General features: G+C 43.7%; 3 protein-coding genes across 3 annotated transcripts; 2 read left to right on the forward strand and 1 right to left on the reverse strand.

Annotated features, from left to right (window-relative positions):
- The first annotated feature begins 302 nt into the window (after window positions 1-302).
- On the forward strand, window positions 303-7,946 carry LOC119659044 (conserved oligomeric Golgi complex subunit 2). Its single transcript, XM_038066950.1, has 3 exons — window positions 303-464; window positions 5,760-7,492; window positions 7,549-7,946. The coding sequence occupies exons 1-3, from the start codon at window positions 387-389 to the stop codon at window positions 7,847-7,849; spliced, it is 2,112 nt and encodes a 703-aa protein (XP_037922878.1). The 5' UTR covers window positions 303-386; the 3' UTR covers window positions 7,850-7,946.
- A 106-nt stretch (window positions 7,947-8,052) lies between these two features.
- LOC119659045 (dnaJ homolog subfamily C member 17) lies at window positions 8,053-18,589 on the forward strand. Its single transcript, XM_038066952.1, has 4 exons — window positions 8,053-8,230; window positions 17,268-17,435; window positions 17,556-17,970; window positions 18,050-18,589. Exons 2-4 carry the CDS (start codon window positions 17,358-17,360, stop codon window positions 18,442-18,444), a joined length of 888 nt encoding a protein of 295 aa, XP_037922880.1. The 5' UTR covers window positions 8,053-8,230; window positions 17,268-17,357; the 3' UTR covers window positions 18,445-18,589.
- On the reverse strand, window positions 16,133-17,184 carry LOC119659046 (proteasome assembly chaperone 2). The gene has a single exon (XM_038066953.1). The coding sequence runs from the start codon at window positions 17,056-17,058 to the stop codon at window positions 16,336-16,338; it is 723 nt and encodes a 240-aa protein (XP_037922881.1). The 5' UTR covers window positions 17,059-17,184; the 3' UTR covers window positions 16,133-16,335.
- Window positions 18,590-18,872: the final 283 nt, after the last annotated feature.

The following is an 18,872-nucleotide window of genomic DNA, read 5'->3' on the forward strand; positions in this document are numbered from 1 at the left end:
CCGGACAGTGATGCCAGACAAGTGGATATGATGGTGTCTCGCATCAGCTGATAATATTCTGTCAAGATTAATTCATTATTGGGTTGAAACCAATGGCTAAGTGCGGTGAATGTTAAAGCTTTTTAACTATAAAACTCCTCTAATCATGTATCCAAACTTCAGACGAATTGCAATCCCTAAAATCTGACTGTAACTGCCTGCATCTTGCCCTGGAAACTTTCTATTCTCCACGCACAGACTGTGTATAACAGTTCAGTTTGAAGGTTTATTTGTTATTCTCTTTGACATTGACGTCTGTCAAATTGTTGGATGATGGTGATGTGTCGGAAGTTGAGTTGTAGGGGCTGGTCGGGATTAAATGTTGATGTTGAATATTAAATATAAAAATGCCGAAAAGTAGTGATCTGTTCTCGTTGCCGGCCGCGCCGCCCGAGTTGTGCTTCGATAAAAATGAATTCATGAAGGTAAGAATTCGAGCAGATGCAATTCCTTCTCAATTGGCCAATGTTGATATCAGGTGGAACTGATAAGGAAAATGTTATTAACTTTATCGCTTTCTGCGGTAGAAGCATGTCTACATTTGCCGGTAGCTTGGTAATGAAGTTTTCAGGATTCTGTTGAAAGTTATACAATTACATTTTTCACGTCTGAACAATAAAGCCTTTCCCCGGTATACAATTTGATCCAATGTCATAGTCTTCTTACTTAATATCCAACTGTGTGCTTGTTGCGGTGGTGGAGAGGCAGTCTCCGACCGCTCTGTCCTTAGTTGTCTATTGTTTTCCCCAGTCTAAAGGAATATCCCGGATTCATGTATGTATCGCAGGCTTTCCGTTAGTGAATACTCTTCGCTGCAGCTAGATCACATCAACCCCAAAAGTCTGATGTCTGATGCGTCCATATGCGGGACAATCAAATAGAAAATGTTCCGTGTCTCTTTCCTCATTCAGGATGGCCATGTATCATTTTGGAGAGTAATTATTCCAAACATAGTTAATTATGACCAGTCAGAATTCCAACAATAAAACTAAAATTCTTCCTACTTTTCGATGGGATAAGGTAGTTAGGTATCAGTGGCCGCTCCGAAAAGCCCAATTAGCGCTGTGGTACGCCGTTTTGATGCTACAAACTCCTAAGATCATGTATGCTAACTCAAAGAGGCGTGTCCAGCCGGCTCAGATCTTCAAAGCCAATCCGTAGTATTCATAAAGGAAAGCAGCTCTCCCACAACTACACATCTCTCTAAGATCCTCAAAGAATGGGTTATCTAATGTCCGTAGCCTGGCGCTAGCTACAGCCGGGTAATGACACAGGAAGTGCCTGAGGATTTCTCTCCCTCTTTTCCGCAGTTTCGGCAATGCGAATTGTACGGTATGCCGAGTCTGGCGGCAGTGCCCCATGCAGAACACCGTAATCTTGTATTCATTTGCACTCGTCTGACATAAGAGCTCTCGCGATCGGGTCTTGTTTTAGACGGATCTAAGCCTCCTTGACTTGGCCGTGGCTTTCGCCATCTGAGGCTGCTAACTAGTGCGAATATATTCCATCCTTTACAGTCACCAGCGGGACATAGATTTGCCCACCCAGGGACTGCAAAGGACAAAGCTCCGGCTAACCAGTCCCTTAGCCCACACATTACTCTGTTCTTACGCCTCAGAACCCAGAAGATGGTGACCTTGAGGGTCCCGCCTAAAAATTTTAACCGCGTTCCTGTAGTGCCCCATTAGCCAAGAAAATGTCGTCGTTGAGTACAAGATCTTAATGGCGGCTTGATTGTCGGTCAGAATGGCTATGTTAGGCTTGGGGCTCGGATTATGCCTCAGCTATCGACAGGCTTCCAGCATCGCTAGTACTTCCGTTTGGAATACACTGGCAAATCTTGGGAGACCGTACGACGACAACTCCCGTACCGACTCCACACTTTGATCCGTCTGTGTCAGTCTTGCAACACACCCCCGGTAAAATCCACAGCAAAGTCTCGTGAAGTTTTGTTCGCGTTTGGCACAGTTCATGGGAAATGCCCAGAGTTCCCTAGGTATTTCGTCTAGGATGTTACTATAGCCATAGGGCTACGCTGTCCGCGCTGCACGCTACTGCGTAATTAATACGGAGGTCTAAGGGGAGAAGGTATATTGAGAGCATCTGCCTTGTAGGAATACAGAACCCCTGTAGTGTCTGAATACGTGGTCTTTTGAATCATATTAAGCTTCTTTCTATTGTACTTTCTGCTCAGCGTCTGCCAGCACGTAATAGAACCGTACGTTAGAATGGAACTTACCACGACTACGTACAACCAGAGAACCATCCTTGCAAAGGTCCTCTTGCAGGCGTAGGAATCTATACAGACCTTCTTAACAGTCACTTTTATGTTCAATCTCCAATTTAACTTTGGCTCCAGGATTCCATCCACATACATTATTTTGGAGCAATGATGGAATTCGGGTAAACTTGTCTTGATGGTGAATAGCATAAGCTCGGTTTTGGTTGGATTTCTGCCGAGAATACATCTTGCAGCCCACAAGCACACATTTCTTACACTTACTCACAGCTCTGGCCAAGTGACTACTTCCCACCCTAGACAGAATTATCCTACTTCTTAGCATGGATATTATCCAATGCTGAAAGAATCCCTTTAATACAATACTTGTTAAGGCTTCCTTGAGGGGGTTGGTACTAACGTTGTTGAATGCTCCTTCTATATCCAGGAAGGCAGCTAGAGTGTACTACTTCATTGTAGTGACCGCCCAACCATGCCAAGTACCTTCTGGAGAGCGGTTTCTGTGGATTTGCCATTGAGGTAAGCGTGCTGGGACTTAGAGAAAGGCTTTTTTTTCATAATCCATAAGGCGCGCTCTAAGGTTTTCAACACGAAAGAGGTGGGACTGATCGACTGGTCGAAAGTCCTTCGCTTTCGGCTTCTTGCGGCGTCTGTAGCATGACAGGCACTATTCCATCTGGGCCCGAAGATTTATATGCGTTTATAGCCGATCGTATCCTTAGTAATTATCGATTTGATAGTTTTATGCGACTGGGACTGCATACTCTATAAGCAAGGCTGTGACTCACAGTCCTTCTCGTTGGTGAATGACGTCTGAACTACTGCTCCAGGATTTTATCAGAAAATTTCGTTCACGAGCCTTTCAACGTTTTAAGAAAAGATTAACAGAATCTTACTGTTTCTCGCAGATTCGCTGGTGCTTTCAATGTTCTGACAATAGTCCAATCAGGACCCCCTTTTGGCAGTTTTCATGTACTTCTTCAAGCAGTCCTTGTATAGTTGCCAATATTTGTGCCCCCTAGTCAGCTTTTTGAGGCTGGACAGATCTTCATTCCACGACGGTGACAATGTCTTCTGGCTCTATTTAGCAGGGCACGAGACGTTCAAGCGGCTTCGAATGTAATTTGCGCACCTGAAAGTTTGTTTTCGATAGTTTGACCAAACATCATCTAGTCGATCCCACTGAGGTATCTGAAAAGGATATGGACCTCTGCAGCGAAATCTGAAAAATATCTAACTGTGATCTAAGAAAGCTCTCTGGTCAGACACTCTCTAGTTCTTCACCCTAAGAATCCCATGGTCGTTCAGTAAGGTGATACCAGAACCTCCGCCCAACTGTCACAGTTCTCCGAGCTGGGAAAATGGAAGGTTGGTGTACTAGCCGTGTTACACACCGATAGATTTGTGTTAATAATCAAATCAAAGAATGATTCATCCCTTTCGTTGATCTCTAAGCTGCATTGACGTTGCATCCTATTAACAGGCCATCGACTGGATCCAAGTAGTGGTCCAGTTCCTGACTCCAAACCGTACTTTGTGATCTGCCTTTCCCAGTGCCTGCATCCACTCTCTGTTTATATCGAATAGAAAAGTTTGACTGTTTGCCTGGGGTTAATCCTTCTTGATAATCATCCAGTCCCCATGGGGATCCTGGGGTTTTTAACGTCGAAGGATTGGACGAGCTTGTCCTTATACAGGCGGATCTTCGGCAACCAGATGCTCGATGATGATCGGCCTCCTGAGGATCTCGTCGAGTATGATGACCTTCAGCTTCACGTCCTCATAGAGAATTGGCCCTCTCATGCTATAACCTGGAACCCACGGACCACCTGGGAGGAATCGAAGCAGGAGATGAATCCTCCTTATTTGTCTTAGCCTTCTGGGAGCTGCTCGATGACCATCCCCGACAGCCTGGCCTCAACACTTCCGGAGCTAGTTTGCCGCTAGCGGAGTTGCCATTCGTCAGTACCACACGTAAGTGACTGTTAGTTACTTCCGTAGAGGAAGTTTTCTCACTGCTGGATGACAGCTGGATCGCGAAGATGGTCAATATTGAATTTGGAGAGCCGACATTCCTTTCCCCTGCGAGCAGACACAAGCTAACATAAGGTCAAGACCGATATTACCATCTCTTTTATTACGCACATTCAGAAGACAACTCCTGAATGTACTGCTGATCACGATATGGTCGATCTAGTTAAATGCTCGTTATCGGTCTGTCGAAACTTAACTGACTTTGTTGCAGACTCTATCCTCTAACAGTGTGCCACCTTTTATCATTGTTGTTACGGTCACTCCGATCCTGACTATCTTTGCCCAAGCAAGATATTGTCAGAGCCCACTTTGGCATTCAGATCACCCATCTCGATCACAATGTTACCTTTAGGTAGCCTGTTCTGAACTGCTTGTAGTTGCTTATTGAAAGCATCTTTCTTGCCTATATTCGAAATCTCTGTTGGTGTGTAGCAGTGCCCGATCCTAATGCTCTTTGACCAAAATCGAGTCAAGATTCTGTCGGGAATCGGATTCGAGTCAACTACAGGGTGGGGCAAAAGTAATAACCAGATATTCTTTTGCTGTATTTTTTCTTAATGAAAAACTTTGGTTCTGCTTGTGAAATTTGTTTATTTAATCCATTAGAATTTATTCTATCAAGTCGAGTAAAGTCACGACTTCCAAAACCCCATAAAAAAACTGGAACGGTTAAATCGGGTGATCTGGCCGGCGAGTACAAATCACCAAACCGGAAGATTGAGCGACCTGGAAATGCTTGCTTCAGAATATCGGTTGTGGCTCGATCAGTGTACGCCTTTGTACCGTCCTGTTCGAACCACATTTTCTGCAGTTCCAATTCATCCAATTGAGGAAGGAAAAATTCGGTATTGACGCGTTTGTCGGTCAACGGCTAACAGTTGATGCACTATCTGCACTTTGTAGAAAACATCTTCAAATCTTCCACCAAAATTCTGCGTAGGGATCGCCGGCTAATGCCCAATTGGGTGGCACGTCGTCTGGTTGATGTACTGGGCTCCCCTTCGACATCTTGAGCAACAGCAACGATATCCTCCCTGCTCCCTGCCTTGGGAACATCTCGTGTTCTTCCAGTCTCTTCAAGTCATGTGGCCGAACGCAGTAGTTTTTGTCATGAGAAAGTTTTCCTAAGGAAACTTAGCAAGCGTTCAACCTATTGATTAGCCCGACTTCTCACATATCGGTAAATAGACTAAGAAGATTGAAAATCAACATCAGCCAATCCAGTTGCATCCGTTGGTTACGTATGGTTATATGTTCCTGCATCTAATAGTTCTTATTTGTATAATATTAAAAGGTTTGCTAGTTCACTTCCTCTGATGGAAAAATCCATTAATAGTGACGGAAGATGAGTTTAATATGTGACTTGAATTTCTCTAATCTTAACAATAAACAAGTTTATTATTTTCACCAAATGAGATATTCATATTTTTCCTTTCCAATTTGACAGAAAACCTTTTCCGTGGATGATTTTCTCCACGAACATCGCAATGCTGCCTCCCTGGAAATAATGCGTGACGATCTCGGCATATATTTAAAAGTGCTTCGTTCTGCTATGATCGAACTAATAAACGAAGATTATGCAGATTTCGTCAATCTATCTACAAATCTAGTTGGACTCGACCACCAAATTAATACAATCCACACACCAGTCGAACAGCTGGGGGATGAAGTTCTTGGGGTGAAGCAAGTCATCACGGATACAATGAACGAGATTAAAGAGTGTCTCAATCAAAAGAAACTACTTAGACAATACAAGAAAAATCTGAAAAGCTTGGCAAAAGTCTACAATTCCATTAACAAGTTAACGGATTTGCTGGGGAATCAACTGAGTACGGAGGACATTAGGCCAGTAGTCTTGGAGAGAGCTGCACTTGAGTTAGTTCAGTTACAGTTTCATGTTAAATTTTGCTCCGAGTATCTGGACAAAGCCCAAGCGGAGAAAACGGAAAGTTTACACAAAGATTTGTTAGGAAAGTTACGAGAATATTTTCTAAAGGCCTTAAAAATGGACGCAGATTCCTTAGAGCGGTGCCTGCGAATTTACGCCACCTTAGATGAATACAAGGCGGCAGAAACTGTTTTCCGAGAAGACGTTGTCGGTACTTATATGAATACCAGAATTTCTGAAAGCAAATTGCAGAATTCATCACAAGGTCTAGTTGGAATCTATAATCAGATTTTAGATTTCATCTCGTTGCATATGAAAGATTTACTACTTCTTACACATCATACCGATAAGGTGAAAGGTTTCAATTTCCTGGTGAACAGTTTCTGGCAAGAAGTTGAACGACGTTTAGAATTGAATCTTGCTTCAATATTTGCCCCGGGAAATCCAGATTCGTTTTATGTCAAATACAAAAGTACTTTGGACTTTCTAGCCAATGTGGAAAAAATGCTAGGAACACAAAAAGCAATCGATGAATTCCGTCAGCATGCGCAGTATAAAAGCTTCCAATCGCGATGGAACTTGCCAGTTTACTTCCAGATACGATTTCAAGAAATCGCCGGTCGATTGGAGAATGTGTGCGATCAACCTCTTACTGAAAGCACATTTAATTTTAAGGCGAAAGATCTGAAATGCGTCATATTTCAGACCGCTCTGAGTTGCATAACAAAGTTATGGGAGGATGGTGTCTATATCGAAGATTTATTCTCAAAGTTTTGGAAGCTGACACTTCAAATTATATCAAGAACTGCTCGATGGATGGGGGACGCTATGAAAGAGATTGAAAAACCAACTAGCACGCCCGCTGGTGAACAGAAACTAGATAGAAATCTATTCCTCGTCGTTCTGCACATGGACGCGCAGGTATTAATGGACCAGTTTCCAACGATACTCCAGACTGCAACTGAGAAAGCTCCTCAGCAGGTGCGAGAACATATTTCTTCCTTAGAAAAATGCATCGAAGAATCACGAAATCGTCTACTGAAACAAATGAGTAGCATAGAAGATGTCCTAATCAAATCGATCATCACTAAAAGTTCTGTACACATTCGCCAAACAAACGATATTCCCCGATTATATCGAAAAACGAACCGTGATGTACCCAGGAAACATTGCTCGTATGTGGATCTCATGCTTGAGCCATTCAAAGTATTCAAAAAAGATTTCCACGAGCAAATTGGAAACGAAAAGATACGACAGTTGTTCACAACAGCATTCTCTAAAATTTCTGTGCAGTAAGTATATGCAAACAAATTGATTTATAATTGTTTTAATTGATTTCTCTTATTAGATATTTTAAAGCCATCGAAGAAGTCCTGACATCTGTTCAGAAAACGGAAGAATCCCTACGCCGTTTGAAAAATCTTCGTGAGAAAAGTACTTCAACCACAACGGCCAATATTCAGTCATCCAATGATCGTCAAGGAATGTCTGATGATGATAAAATTCGTTTACAATTACAAATTGATGTTCGATATTGGACGAAAGAAATCGAAAGTAACGATATTAGACGCGAAAATGTTGATAAGTTATTTGAAATGATCAGTTTAGTAGAAGATACAACTAAAGCGAATAAAACCAGTGATAAATAGATATGTTCGTGTATAGCGCGTTATTCATAGAAGTTTTATTTTATTTTTTTAGGATAAATAATCCTCAAGAGAAAAATGTATGTATTATTAGACAATATTGATTTTATTTCGTGGAAAAAAAACAAATAATTTTTTATCGAATTTAAAGCGTTTTTTATAGGACAATAATGTGTTAAACGGAACGAATGAATTAATAATTTGGTTGCTGTTTATTAAGCTCTAAGTATATATGGAGAAGAAACACCAAACTTATTTGCCTGTGCAAAAATTAGCGGAAAAGCTGAATAGTTACAAAAGTAACTAATAAAAAAATCAAATTTCGGACGAAAGCAGTGAACAATATATGGCGGAGGATGCATTGTATTGGCAATATTACTTCAGGTAATGTATAAATTTCATTCATCGTAAGCTTTGCAAACATCTTAATTGAAGGAACATTCGCTACTTATCTATGGTACTGATGATGCTGTCGATATCGTTGGCTAATATATAGTAATATGCGCGCATAGCATATATTTGAACTGAAGAAAATTATGCCCCTTTTCACAGTGTTTGGCAACATTTTCTTTTATTGCGCTTCCGTTCTCAACTTGTTTTTAATATTATCATTAAGTTAAGTGTTAAGGGAAAGTCGCACCGCGTCCTTGAAGAACTATTGTGCCCCTTTTACTGGTTATAGTGTACCTGTTGATCATAGTATTACAAGCAGGCCTGTAACCGTTAGTATGTTCCCCACTTCCAGAAGTTTCAGCTTTGCATCTGGTATTAAGTGTTCTCCCAGATGTATCGACCTACTTTGCACAAGTGCCGGACACTGTCCCAGGACGTGCATAGAGGTTTCGTCCTCTTCCTCACAGAACCTGCAGGCAGTGTCCGTAGATATCCCTAGCTTCCCTAGGTGATAGTTCAGCCGACAATAACCAGTGAGAATTCCCACTATGATTCGGAGGTTCTTTTTGGTGAGGTTTAAGCAATCCTTTGTACGCATGGGTTCGTATCCCCCAATAAGCACCCTGGACTGCTCCATCCCTGGTAGGCCCGCCCAATATAGTTCCCTCAACCGTTTCTCTTCGTTTCTTAGATTCATGAAACCGTTTCCGATTCCACAGAAGGGTTCTGGCCCGTGTAAAGGCATCCCTGCTCCCTTCTTGGCAAGTTCATCCGCTGCCTCGCCTTCGAACCCAGCATGGCCTGGAACCCAAAGTATCCAGACCTTGTTGAACGAGCCGAGTGTATTCAGTCTCTCAAGGCATTCCCATACCAGTTTAGAGTTCACCTGGTTGGACCTAAGTGCCTTGATCGCTGCTTGGCTATATAGTTATGTTCTACCCCTGTAGTTCCTTTGCAGATTAAAGGAGGCACATTTGTCTATGGCGTAAATTTCCGCTTGGAATATGCTAGTGTACCTGCCCATTGGCTCAAAGTACATTTTCCTTGGACCAATGACACCGGCACCCGCTCCCTCTGCTGTGAGGGATCCGTCAGTGTACCAAGTAATCAATTGCTGGTTTAAGCCGTATGTCACAGCCACGCTCTCCCAGTTTGCCTTGTTACTCCAATGTGTTTCAAACTTCTTATCGAAGTGAAACCTCGTTGTCATGTTGTCCCTCGGTATCAGTAATTCGGAATACCGCCTAGAAAGGATATCAATCTTCCTTCGATTTAGGCAGCTCCTCGCCTCATTCATATTCCCGGCCATCCTGAATATTGATCTCCTTGCCTGCATCTGTATGTGCAGATGGAGAGGGGTTAATCCCAGAAGGACCTCCAGGGATGCCGTTGGGCATGTCCTCATTGCCCCACTGATACACACGCAAGCCAGCCTTTGGAGCTTATGTAATTCCCTGGCTTGTGTGCTGAGTTGGGTTCTTTCTGCCCAGATTACCGCTCCTTAGGTAATCATTGGCCTTACTATTGCAGTATACATATATCCAAAGTAGTATCTTCGGGCTGCAACCCCATTTTTTCCTGCTATGGATCTGCAAGTCATCAGAGCCCCCGTGGCTTTTCGACAAGTGTTTCCGACATGTGTCTTCCAGAGTAATTTTTGGTCTAGCGTAATTCCCAAATATTTGACCTCTGTTTCTCGTTTCACCTCCATATCATGTAATGTTATGGCTTTCAGGTGATCCAGCTTACGCCTCCTAGTGAATGGTACTATGGTGGTTTTGGTTGGGTTGATCCGCAGTCCCACCTTCCTGCACCAGGCACTAGTAACCCTTAATCCAGTTTGGATTCTATCACATAGGGTATCTTCATATTTGCCCCTACAGATTAGAACAATGTCGTCCGCGTAGCCCTGGACTTGTATTCCAGTATTAGTTAACACATCCAGGAGTTCATCCACTACCATACTCCACATCAGCGGCGATAGTACTCCACCCTGTGGACAGCCTTGAGTGGTGTTCATGATAATAGAATTGGTACCTGTTTGTACCTCTATCTGTCTGCTTTCTAGCATTTTGTCCATCCAGAGTGTCGGTGTTTCCCACTCCTTTGCGGCTCAGGGCATCCTGTATCTCTGTGTGCGATGTGTTGTCGAATGCTCCTTCGATATCCAAAAACGCGCACAGTGCAATTTCTTTTGTTTCTATGGCGTCCCGTAGTACCTCTGTCAGCTGATACAGAGCAGTTTCAGTTGACCGTCCTGCCCGGTAAGCGTGTTGACAGTGATGTAGGGGATTACGCTTTAGAACGTTAGTTCTAATATAGTTGTCTATGACGTTCTCCACCGTTTTGAGTATGAACGATGTTAGGCAGATTGGTCTGAAAGATTTAGGGTGAAAAGGATTCTTTTTACCCGCTTTCGGAATAAAGACCACTTTTGCCCGTCTCCATGCCCTTGGTATGTAACCCAGTGCTATGCTCCCCCTTACCACCCTCAGAAGAGACTCTAAGATAATTCCTAGGCCTCTCTGGATAAGTGCTGGGAAAATGTCATCTACTCCGGGAGATTTCATTGGTTGAAAAGTTCTGCCCATCTTAGCCTAGCTTCTGAGCATACCTCTTTTGCTAGTTTCCAGCTCTCTTTCCTTCCCCTTTTATTCGTTGTTGGGGTGTCAGGCAGATTGTTGTCGCCTGCCGACGAGGGGTAGGACCCCGGGAAATGAGTTCTGAGAAGCAGGTGTACCCTGTCCTCCTCATTCTCGGTGAATGTCCCATCTTCCTTTTTCAAGCAGACAGAGGATATTCCCCCGTCTTTGGCTACAGCCTTGTACAGCCTGGTTGCTTCTGTGATCTGTTCAATCCCTTCACAGAATTCCCTAAAGCTGTTCCGTTTCGCTTCCCTGATCGCGTTGCTATACGCAGTCAGTGCATTTTTATACCTCCGCCAGTCCCCGGTTTGTTTTCGTAGTTCGAGTTTTCGTACCTCCGTTCTCATTCTGGCTAGGTTCCTGTTCCACCATGGTACATCCCTTGATGACTTGACTGTCTTGGCCGGACAGCTGGCCTCATATGCGTCAATGACGATTTTGTTGAGGTCTTCCACCACCGTTTCTAATTCCAATTCGCTCCTGATGTCACCGCCCCTTTGAAGGTGGGCAATGTTGTTGCTCAGGTACGTTGTGTAGGATTCCCAATCCGTTCTCTTGGAATTCCTTATTATTCTTTTTATTTCGGAGTTACCCTCAATGTCGAATCTGATTATCCTGTGATCAGACATTGAGGGTTCATCCGACACCCTCCAATTCCTGACATCATCAATCAAAACATATCATTTTTATGCAAGATCCCAATAACAATCGAACCTTGGTCTTCATTGTTTTCATTCTCCAATGCAATCGATCTTGCAACTGCACTCTCCGATTGGCGTATCTATCTAATGGGCTTCATTCTTTCGAGGAAGCAGCGGAGCAGCAGATTACATTTCTTTTGAACACAAATGATTCCTTACAAAAGTGGTACAACTCTTTGTTGCATTGAATTGACCATTCGGTCCTGCTCCTGTATTTTTCAGATGAGTTTCCATACGAATAAGTCCATCCACTTCTGATGTCCGTTTTGTCTAGGTCTAGTGCGTCATTTTTCTGATCATAAGCTTGATACGGGTGGAGTCGAAACGCTCTCAAATCACTACCCAGCATATCAAGCTGTCGTTGTTTCGTTTAGGTTTTGGGTCGCTTCCTATCGACCTAAATATTCTACTAAATCTTCGTGAGTTCTTGTCAGTTCGGATTACACGACCATATCATCGGAGGCACAATCGCCACAATCAGTAAAGCGCCATATCGATTGCGGAAGTCCTAATTTCGGACATGATCATAACGTCCTACAAGGCGCAACTGTGATAAAAGGATGACATGGTCGCTATGTTGACTATTCTAGTCATTGCTTCTCTGGACGACTAACCAAACTCAGTTGTCAAGTAGGGTATTTGGCTGCAAAGGATTATGATCCTCCTTTAGGGATCCAGCCACTAAGATGAAGTCGCAGCTATTATAAATCTACGGGTAGACGTTCCTTGTTTACACACACAGAGGAATTTGCTACGTGCTGTATATGTAATTCGATTCGTCACTAAAAAATGCGATTTCTACGTAAATTGCTTCAATCAAATATTCTCTGTATTCAAATTGCAAGCAAAAGAATTTGTACTATGCTTTGAAGAGACGCATAAAAACGGTGAAAAACAATAAAGTACCTACGGAGTTACCATAGGCAAGGAGTGTAGGGATGGCACGGAAAGACTGGTATCCGACGTCAAATCACGATACAAATCCTACTACCACCAATGAGATTTGAACCGCGACTTTCCGTACGCGTTGCGCTCTAACCACTCTGCTATCCGATTACAGACGTCTAAATGCCCAGACGATTTCAGATCTCCCTCATCCACGATTTTGCGAACACTATCACAGGCCCGGAACTTAGTCAAGGCGTATCACCAAACTCCTGTAGCTCCCGAAGGCATTTCGAAAACGACAATGTAAACATTCTTCGGACTCTTCGAGTTCACTAGGATGACTTTTGGACTGTGCAATGCGGCGACAACCTTTTAATGATGCATCCACTTGGTACTGCGAAACCTCCACTTTTGCTTCGCTTATTTGAATGAAGTTCTGATCGTGGCTTCCTTTGATTCCGAATATTTAGGACACCCGGAGTGCATTTTTCAACGTCTAACACTCAATGTTGAGAAAAACAAATTCTTGCAACCGCAGGTGAGATTCCTCGACCATCTAATTACCCCCAAAGTTATCCAACCGGATCCAGTCAAAGTGCAAGCAATTACGAGCTTGTCGCTTCCGAAAACAGTTAGGATCTGAGAAGGTTCTTGGGCATATTAAATTTCTACCGTCGTTTCTTGCCCAAGGCTACCCACCTTCAATCCATCCTTAACGCTTGCATCTGTCTGAGCCGAAGACCAATGACTTCCACCTGATTGTGTGGTTCTGAGATGTTTAAGACTATTACAAAGCATCTGGTGGAATCTACACTTCTGGCATTCCCTCAGCAAGATGCATGCCAAGAAGTATTTATCAATGCTTCAGACATTACCATGCCTGTCTTTCGTGAAAAAGTGAACCAAATCAGGCAGCCGTTGAGCTTTTTTTCCAAGCAACTGAACCCCGCTCAACGAAACTACACCTAGCAGCGTACCGTATTCCCTTGAAGGCAGGCACTTCACAGTGTGACCATAAGCCGCTTACCTCTACTTTGAAACAAGTTCTCGAAAATATGTCCCTCGACAACTTCGACTTACTTGAGGATTATCAGCCAATACACTTCCGACATTCAACACGCGTCTGGAAAGGATAACGTAGTTGCCGATGTTATATCACATATGGTGGCGGTCAAGATCTCTGCCAAGGTAGATTTTCCCACAATCGTGCAGGCGCAGAAAGACGGCGAAGTTCTCTAGAGCCTCAGGATCAACTCTAAATACAAATTTAGGGAGTTTCCTATCTTCAACTCCAGATCTAATATATACTTAGAGACCTTAGAGAATAAGGCCATACATTCCAAACTATTTCCGTAAAGAAGTACTTCATGCTGTTCACCATCTACTCAGGCATCCGTACAACGAATCAGTTAGTCATCCTCCACTCCAATATGATGCTCGAAAGATGACTCAAGACGCTGAAAGCCGCTATGATGACCCTAGACGACCCTTCTTGACTGCAGGTCTTTCCACTTATTCTACTTGGCCTCCAGGTAGCCTCCCAATAATCACGACCAATACATTCGTAAAGGCAACCATTTTAGTTCTGTTGGGACGCAAAAGCATGCGAACCGTAATATGGCGATTTCATTGTTCTGCCAATAGTTGGGATTTCTTTGTAAGCACGGTTACGTTGCATGCTCTCCATAACCCATTGGGTAATCTAGGTGATTTAGGGATATATGGTCCTGAACACCTCGGAAAAACATATTTTCTCCAAAAGTTTCATGCTTCGTCTGGGCAGTCGACTTTCATTTAGTAAGAACTCTTTCCCGAGCTCGATTTTCCTTTGGTGACCATACAAATTGCCCAGTGGTCATTGTAAATATAATGCTCACTAACACACCAATCGAACCTCCTGGCTAACGTGTTACGTAAATATATAAAATTTCTTAAAGACCCCAGTTCTTTCCTTAAGAAATTTTATAAGTACCAACCATTTACGAGGACCGCATCTAGCTCGTGCTTTGGCTACTCCATTCAAAAAGCTATGGGTTCCGCCGCTATAATTTTTAGGACGCATCCTTTCGCGTCCAAACACACCACCAGTGTGATGGTAGAAGGAGCATTGCATTTTCCAAAGTTTTGTAAATCTTCTCTTCCTCCTTTTTAATCCCGTCTACATCCTTACATTCTATATAGTGGTCTGCTGCATACTAGCCCTTATGTCTACCTACTGTCTTGAAAGCTTTGCAATTTTATTGAAGAATTTGCCCCGAGTTATATGCTTGCATTTCGTGAGTTCCAACAGAATATCCCTTTTGGTACCAAATAGGGAAGTTCTGGATCTGCTTTCACCCTTCTCAGAATGTTGATGTGAAGATCATCTCTACCTCCTTCATTCTTACTCTTCTCTCTTCCGCCATTATCCAAGCTTCCGCATTCTCCTTGTAGGGTGCACTCCTTCATTATTCGGTCCCACTACTTATGTACCAGTTTCATTTCCGTTTTTATTCTTCGCTTTACGCTATTTTCAATTTTGAAACGTATTATTCCTCATAAAGACTGACTATATCCAATGCGCGCATTATGAGATCATTACCTAGGAATCCGTGAAGATCCTAGAGGTTTTTCCCTCGCATCCAGACTAGCAAAAGGAAGCAACTCGACGTCTCGCAGTTGCATGTGGCATAACTGCGAAAAAAATCCGGAAATTCATTGAGGGAGTGTATTCCAGGCGGAAGTACTGGCGATATTGGAAGTCAGTCGATGGCTGGAGCGTGATTCGAGTCCCAAGCGTAACATAGCCATTTTGACCGACAGTCAAGCGGCCATCAAGGCCTTGTACTCAGCAACGACATCTTCCAGGCTAGTGAGACAGTGCAAAGACGCACTGAATCATTTGGGCGGCACGCTCAAGGTCACTCTCCTCTGTGCTCCCGGGCATAGGAACATAGAAGGGAATGAGCGGGCTGACGGATTTGCCAGGCAAGGCTCTGTTCTTGACAGTCCTTCGGCGAATACAGTCGGTGTTCCGCTGGCGGCTGTCGGAGGCCGAGTCTACTCGCACTACCTAGCAGCCGCGGGCCTGAGATGACGAAGGCTTACAAGCTGTGCCAAGTCTAGGAGAATTTGGCCCGCTTATAACATAGCCTGACCACAAGAGCTGTACCAGACGCGTGCGAATGGATTCAAGATTACGGCGGTCTGCACCGGGCACTGGCCCATAGACGACCATGCTGCTAGACTCGGCATACCCTACAACTCGCATTGCCGAACCTGCCGAGAAGGAAGGGACACCCTCATGCACTTTCTCTGCGATTGGCCAGCTCTGGCTAGATTCAGGCTGCGGACACTTGGTAAACCATTCTTTGGGGACCTCAGAGAGATTTCTGGCTGCAGGGTGGGAGAGCTGCTTTTGTTCGTGAATGCCACGCGCTGACTCTGAAGATCCGAGCCGGCTGGACTCTGCCTCCCTGCTCCCATAACAACAGTCACGGTCTTAGGAGTTTGTGGCATCAAAACGGCGCATCAAAGCGCTAATTGGGCTCCTCGGAGCGGCCACTGATACCTACCTACCATTGGAAGGGAATGCTATAACTAACACAAAGTAACCGTTCTGAGAATAGTCTGGTGGCCAAGGGACAGGGCATCATGCATTTTAAAAAAACAAAGTCAAATTCTTTCTGAGGTAAATTTATTGATTCTCAAGGATACATCAAAAGTACTTCTTATCCGTAGAAACTTTTATGAGACAGGTCAAGATAGAAAAATCAATGAATAACTCTTAACAGCCTTAAAAATTGATGACAGACAGTACGAAATTGGGAAATACCGAAAGTGCTTATCTCTCATGAGTTGAATGATTGTAGTCCGCCGCACTCTAAAATATCAGCTCGGGCGGTTCATTCCCGAACAACAAATTCCACGACAAAGGCGTTGTGAATTTCACCTGTCCATTTTCGTCCCTCTCAAACAACTTGTGCAACTTATTCAATTCCCCCAGCAACTGCGATGCGTCCGGTGAATTGTCTCCCTCCGAAACGTATTTGAATAGCAAAAACGCAGGAATGTCTCGCTCCGTGCATAACGCCAGCAACTTTTTCCCATTACCGCCACCGTGCAGGACATTGTTGGTGAACTCGGGCCAATTTTGCTTGTCCAGGGTGTCCTTGTGGAGGCTTTTGAATTGTTCGTTGGCAATGTACTCAAATGGTGAGGTCTCAACGGAATGTTTCTCGTACGCATGACTGCTGGTCAGAATGATGACTTCGGAGAATTTGTTTGCGGCGAGGAATTCGAGCAGGTCCTGATGGAATCGATCAACAAGTGAAGCAACCAGTGGCGATCGAATTTGGAACACGACAAGTTTCAGTTCTTGGTTCGCGTACACTTCCAAGGATGTGGTTTTATTTACGTTGTCGTGATGATAGGCTGGTGGTCCGAATACCGGCATTAGTGCAGAATGCCATCCGGTTCCGATCCGCTCCAGTTTGAGGGTTGCGATTATTAAATCCACGGCTAACTGGGCGACATTCCCGACTCCAATGCTGGGGATGAGGGCCTTGTAGCCGCTTAGGTCAGTTGGTCGTATTAGCGAGATCATATCAATTTGATATGGTTCAAAGTCGTATTTGTGAAAACTTCCGTCACCGGGTCCGATTGGATGATTCTTCAAAAAAATGTTTATTTGTTGACAATTTGCAAACTACCTATAACCTCAACTGATAGGTGAAATGTGCCATCTGCCTGTGGAATTTGCAACAAAAGTGTAGTTCACAATAGACTAAAAACAATTCGATGTCAAATTTCCAGATGGCGGGCACTGGTAAACAGTAAACGTTTAGCCGCATTTTGGTGTTGGGGTCGGATTTTCGTCGAGAAAGAAGAAATTAAGACAGAAAAATGGTCGACGTGAAGAAATACAGCGATGTGGATTTCTACGGCTTGCTCGCAATTGATATTTCGGCATCAGAGGCCGAGGTGAGTGTTGATAGAATGATTTATCTGCGTCCGCTCGGTGGCCGCAGCTGCAACAATCTTTCTTAACTTATTCTAAGATTCCGTCTGAGCATCATTAATTTATTTCGCTATCCTCTTTAGATCCGAAAAGCTTATCGTAAAAAAGCCCTCGAATGCCATCCTGATAAAAATCCGGACAATCCCAAAGCAGCTGAACTCTTCCACGAACTATCAAAGGCTTTGGAAATTCTCTCGGATGCATCAGCCCGCGCCGCCTACGATAAGGTCTTGAATGCCAAAAAAGCCGCCGAACTTCGAAACAAACAACTCGACAGTAAACGACAAAAACTCAAGGCGGAACTAGAGCAGCGAGAACGCGAAGCAAACTCAAAACTCGTCAAGGGTCCAAGTAAAAGTTACAACGTCCAAAAGACCCCCGAGGAACAATTGAAGGATGAAATCGAACGATTGCGGAAGGAAGGGTCGCGATTGCTTGAGGAGGAACAGGAATTGATGCGGCAACAACTGCGCGAGGAGCGTTTGAAAAGGGAACATCGTAAGTTACTTCCTCTTCACTGTCTAGGCTTAAACAGGAAACATCCAAAAATTAACATTTTCCATTAACTTTTCCCCAGATTTCGATTCATCCCAGCATCGAATAAAAATCAAATGGAAGGCGGCAAAAGATGACCCGACAAATGGAGGCTACAACGAGGAAACCTTGCGAACCTATTTAAAAAAGTATGGAGAAATCGTTGCAATGGTGGTGTCCTCGCAGAAAAAAGGAAGCGCGTTGGTGGAATTCAAGACACAAGATGCTGGCGAGATGGCAGTCAGCTATGAGAAAGGAAATTTGGCAAATCCATTAACATTACAATGGATTGGCAATCCTCCATCGAAGCATGGGTCGAGCAGTACGAGCTCAATCACGGATCGAGACTATGAGAGTTTGGTGTTGAGACAAATGCGGCAGGCGGAGGAACGGAAGCGGCTGATCGAACAAATGATGAAGGAAGAAGCAGATAGTTAGCGGTATTTAGTGTAGAGATTGCTAGGAATTGGAAAGGATACGTTTTGGCGTACCCTGGATACAGAATAAAAGTAATTTAATTCTTCTTAGGTTTATGTGTGTTGTGATCGTCGTCTAAGTAAAACAGTCAATTTTTAAGATGAGAAGAGAGAGTTTATCTAAATGTGTAGAAATTAATGTTTTTCTCATCATTGTGTTTCAGCAGTTTCAAAGTCCCATCACTCGCTACTGAGTAGCCTGACAAATATTCCAGTGCTTACCATAATCAATGTCATCATCTGATCGTTCAGGGGTTGTTTTCTGTGAATTGCAAGGACAGCGCTGTTCTAGCATCGCTGATTGCCGAATAGTCAATCCACCTAAGTACAACTCTGTCCGAATCTAAGTGCAGCTCAGCGGAAGTGTGGCCCGATATGTGCTTGATGACA

The sequence above is a fragment of the Hermetia illucens genome, chromosome 6 (assembly GCF_905115235.1).
Source record: "Hermetia illucens chromosome 6, iHerIll2.2.curated.20191125, whole genome shotgun sequence".
NCBI classification, from domain to species: domain Eukaryota; kingdom Metazoa; phylum Arthropoda; class Insecta; order Diptera; family Stratiomyidae; genus Hermetia; species Hermetia illucens.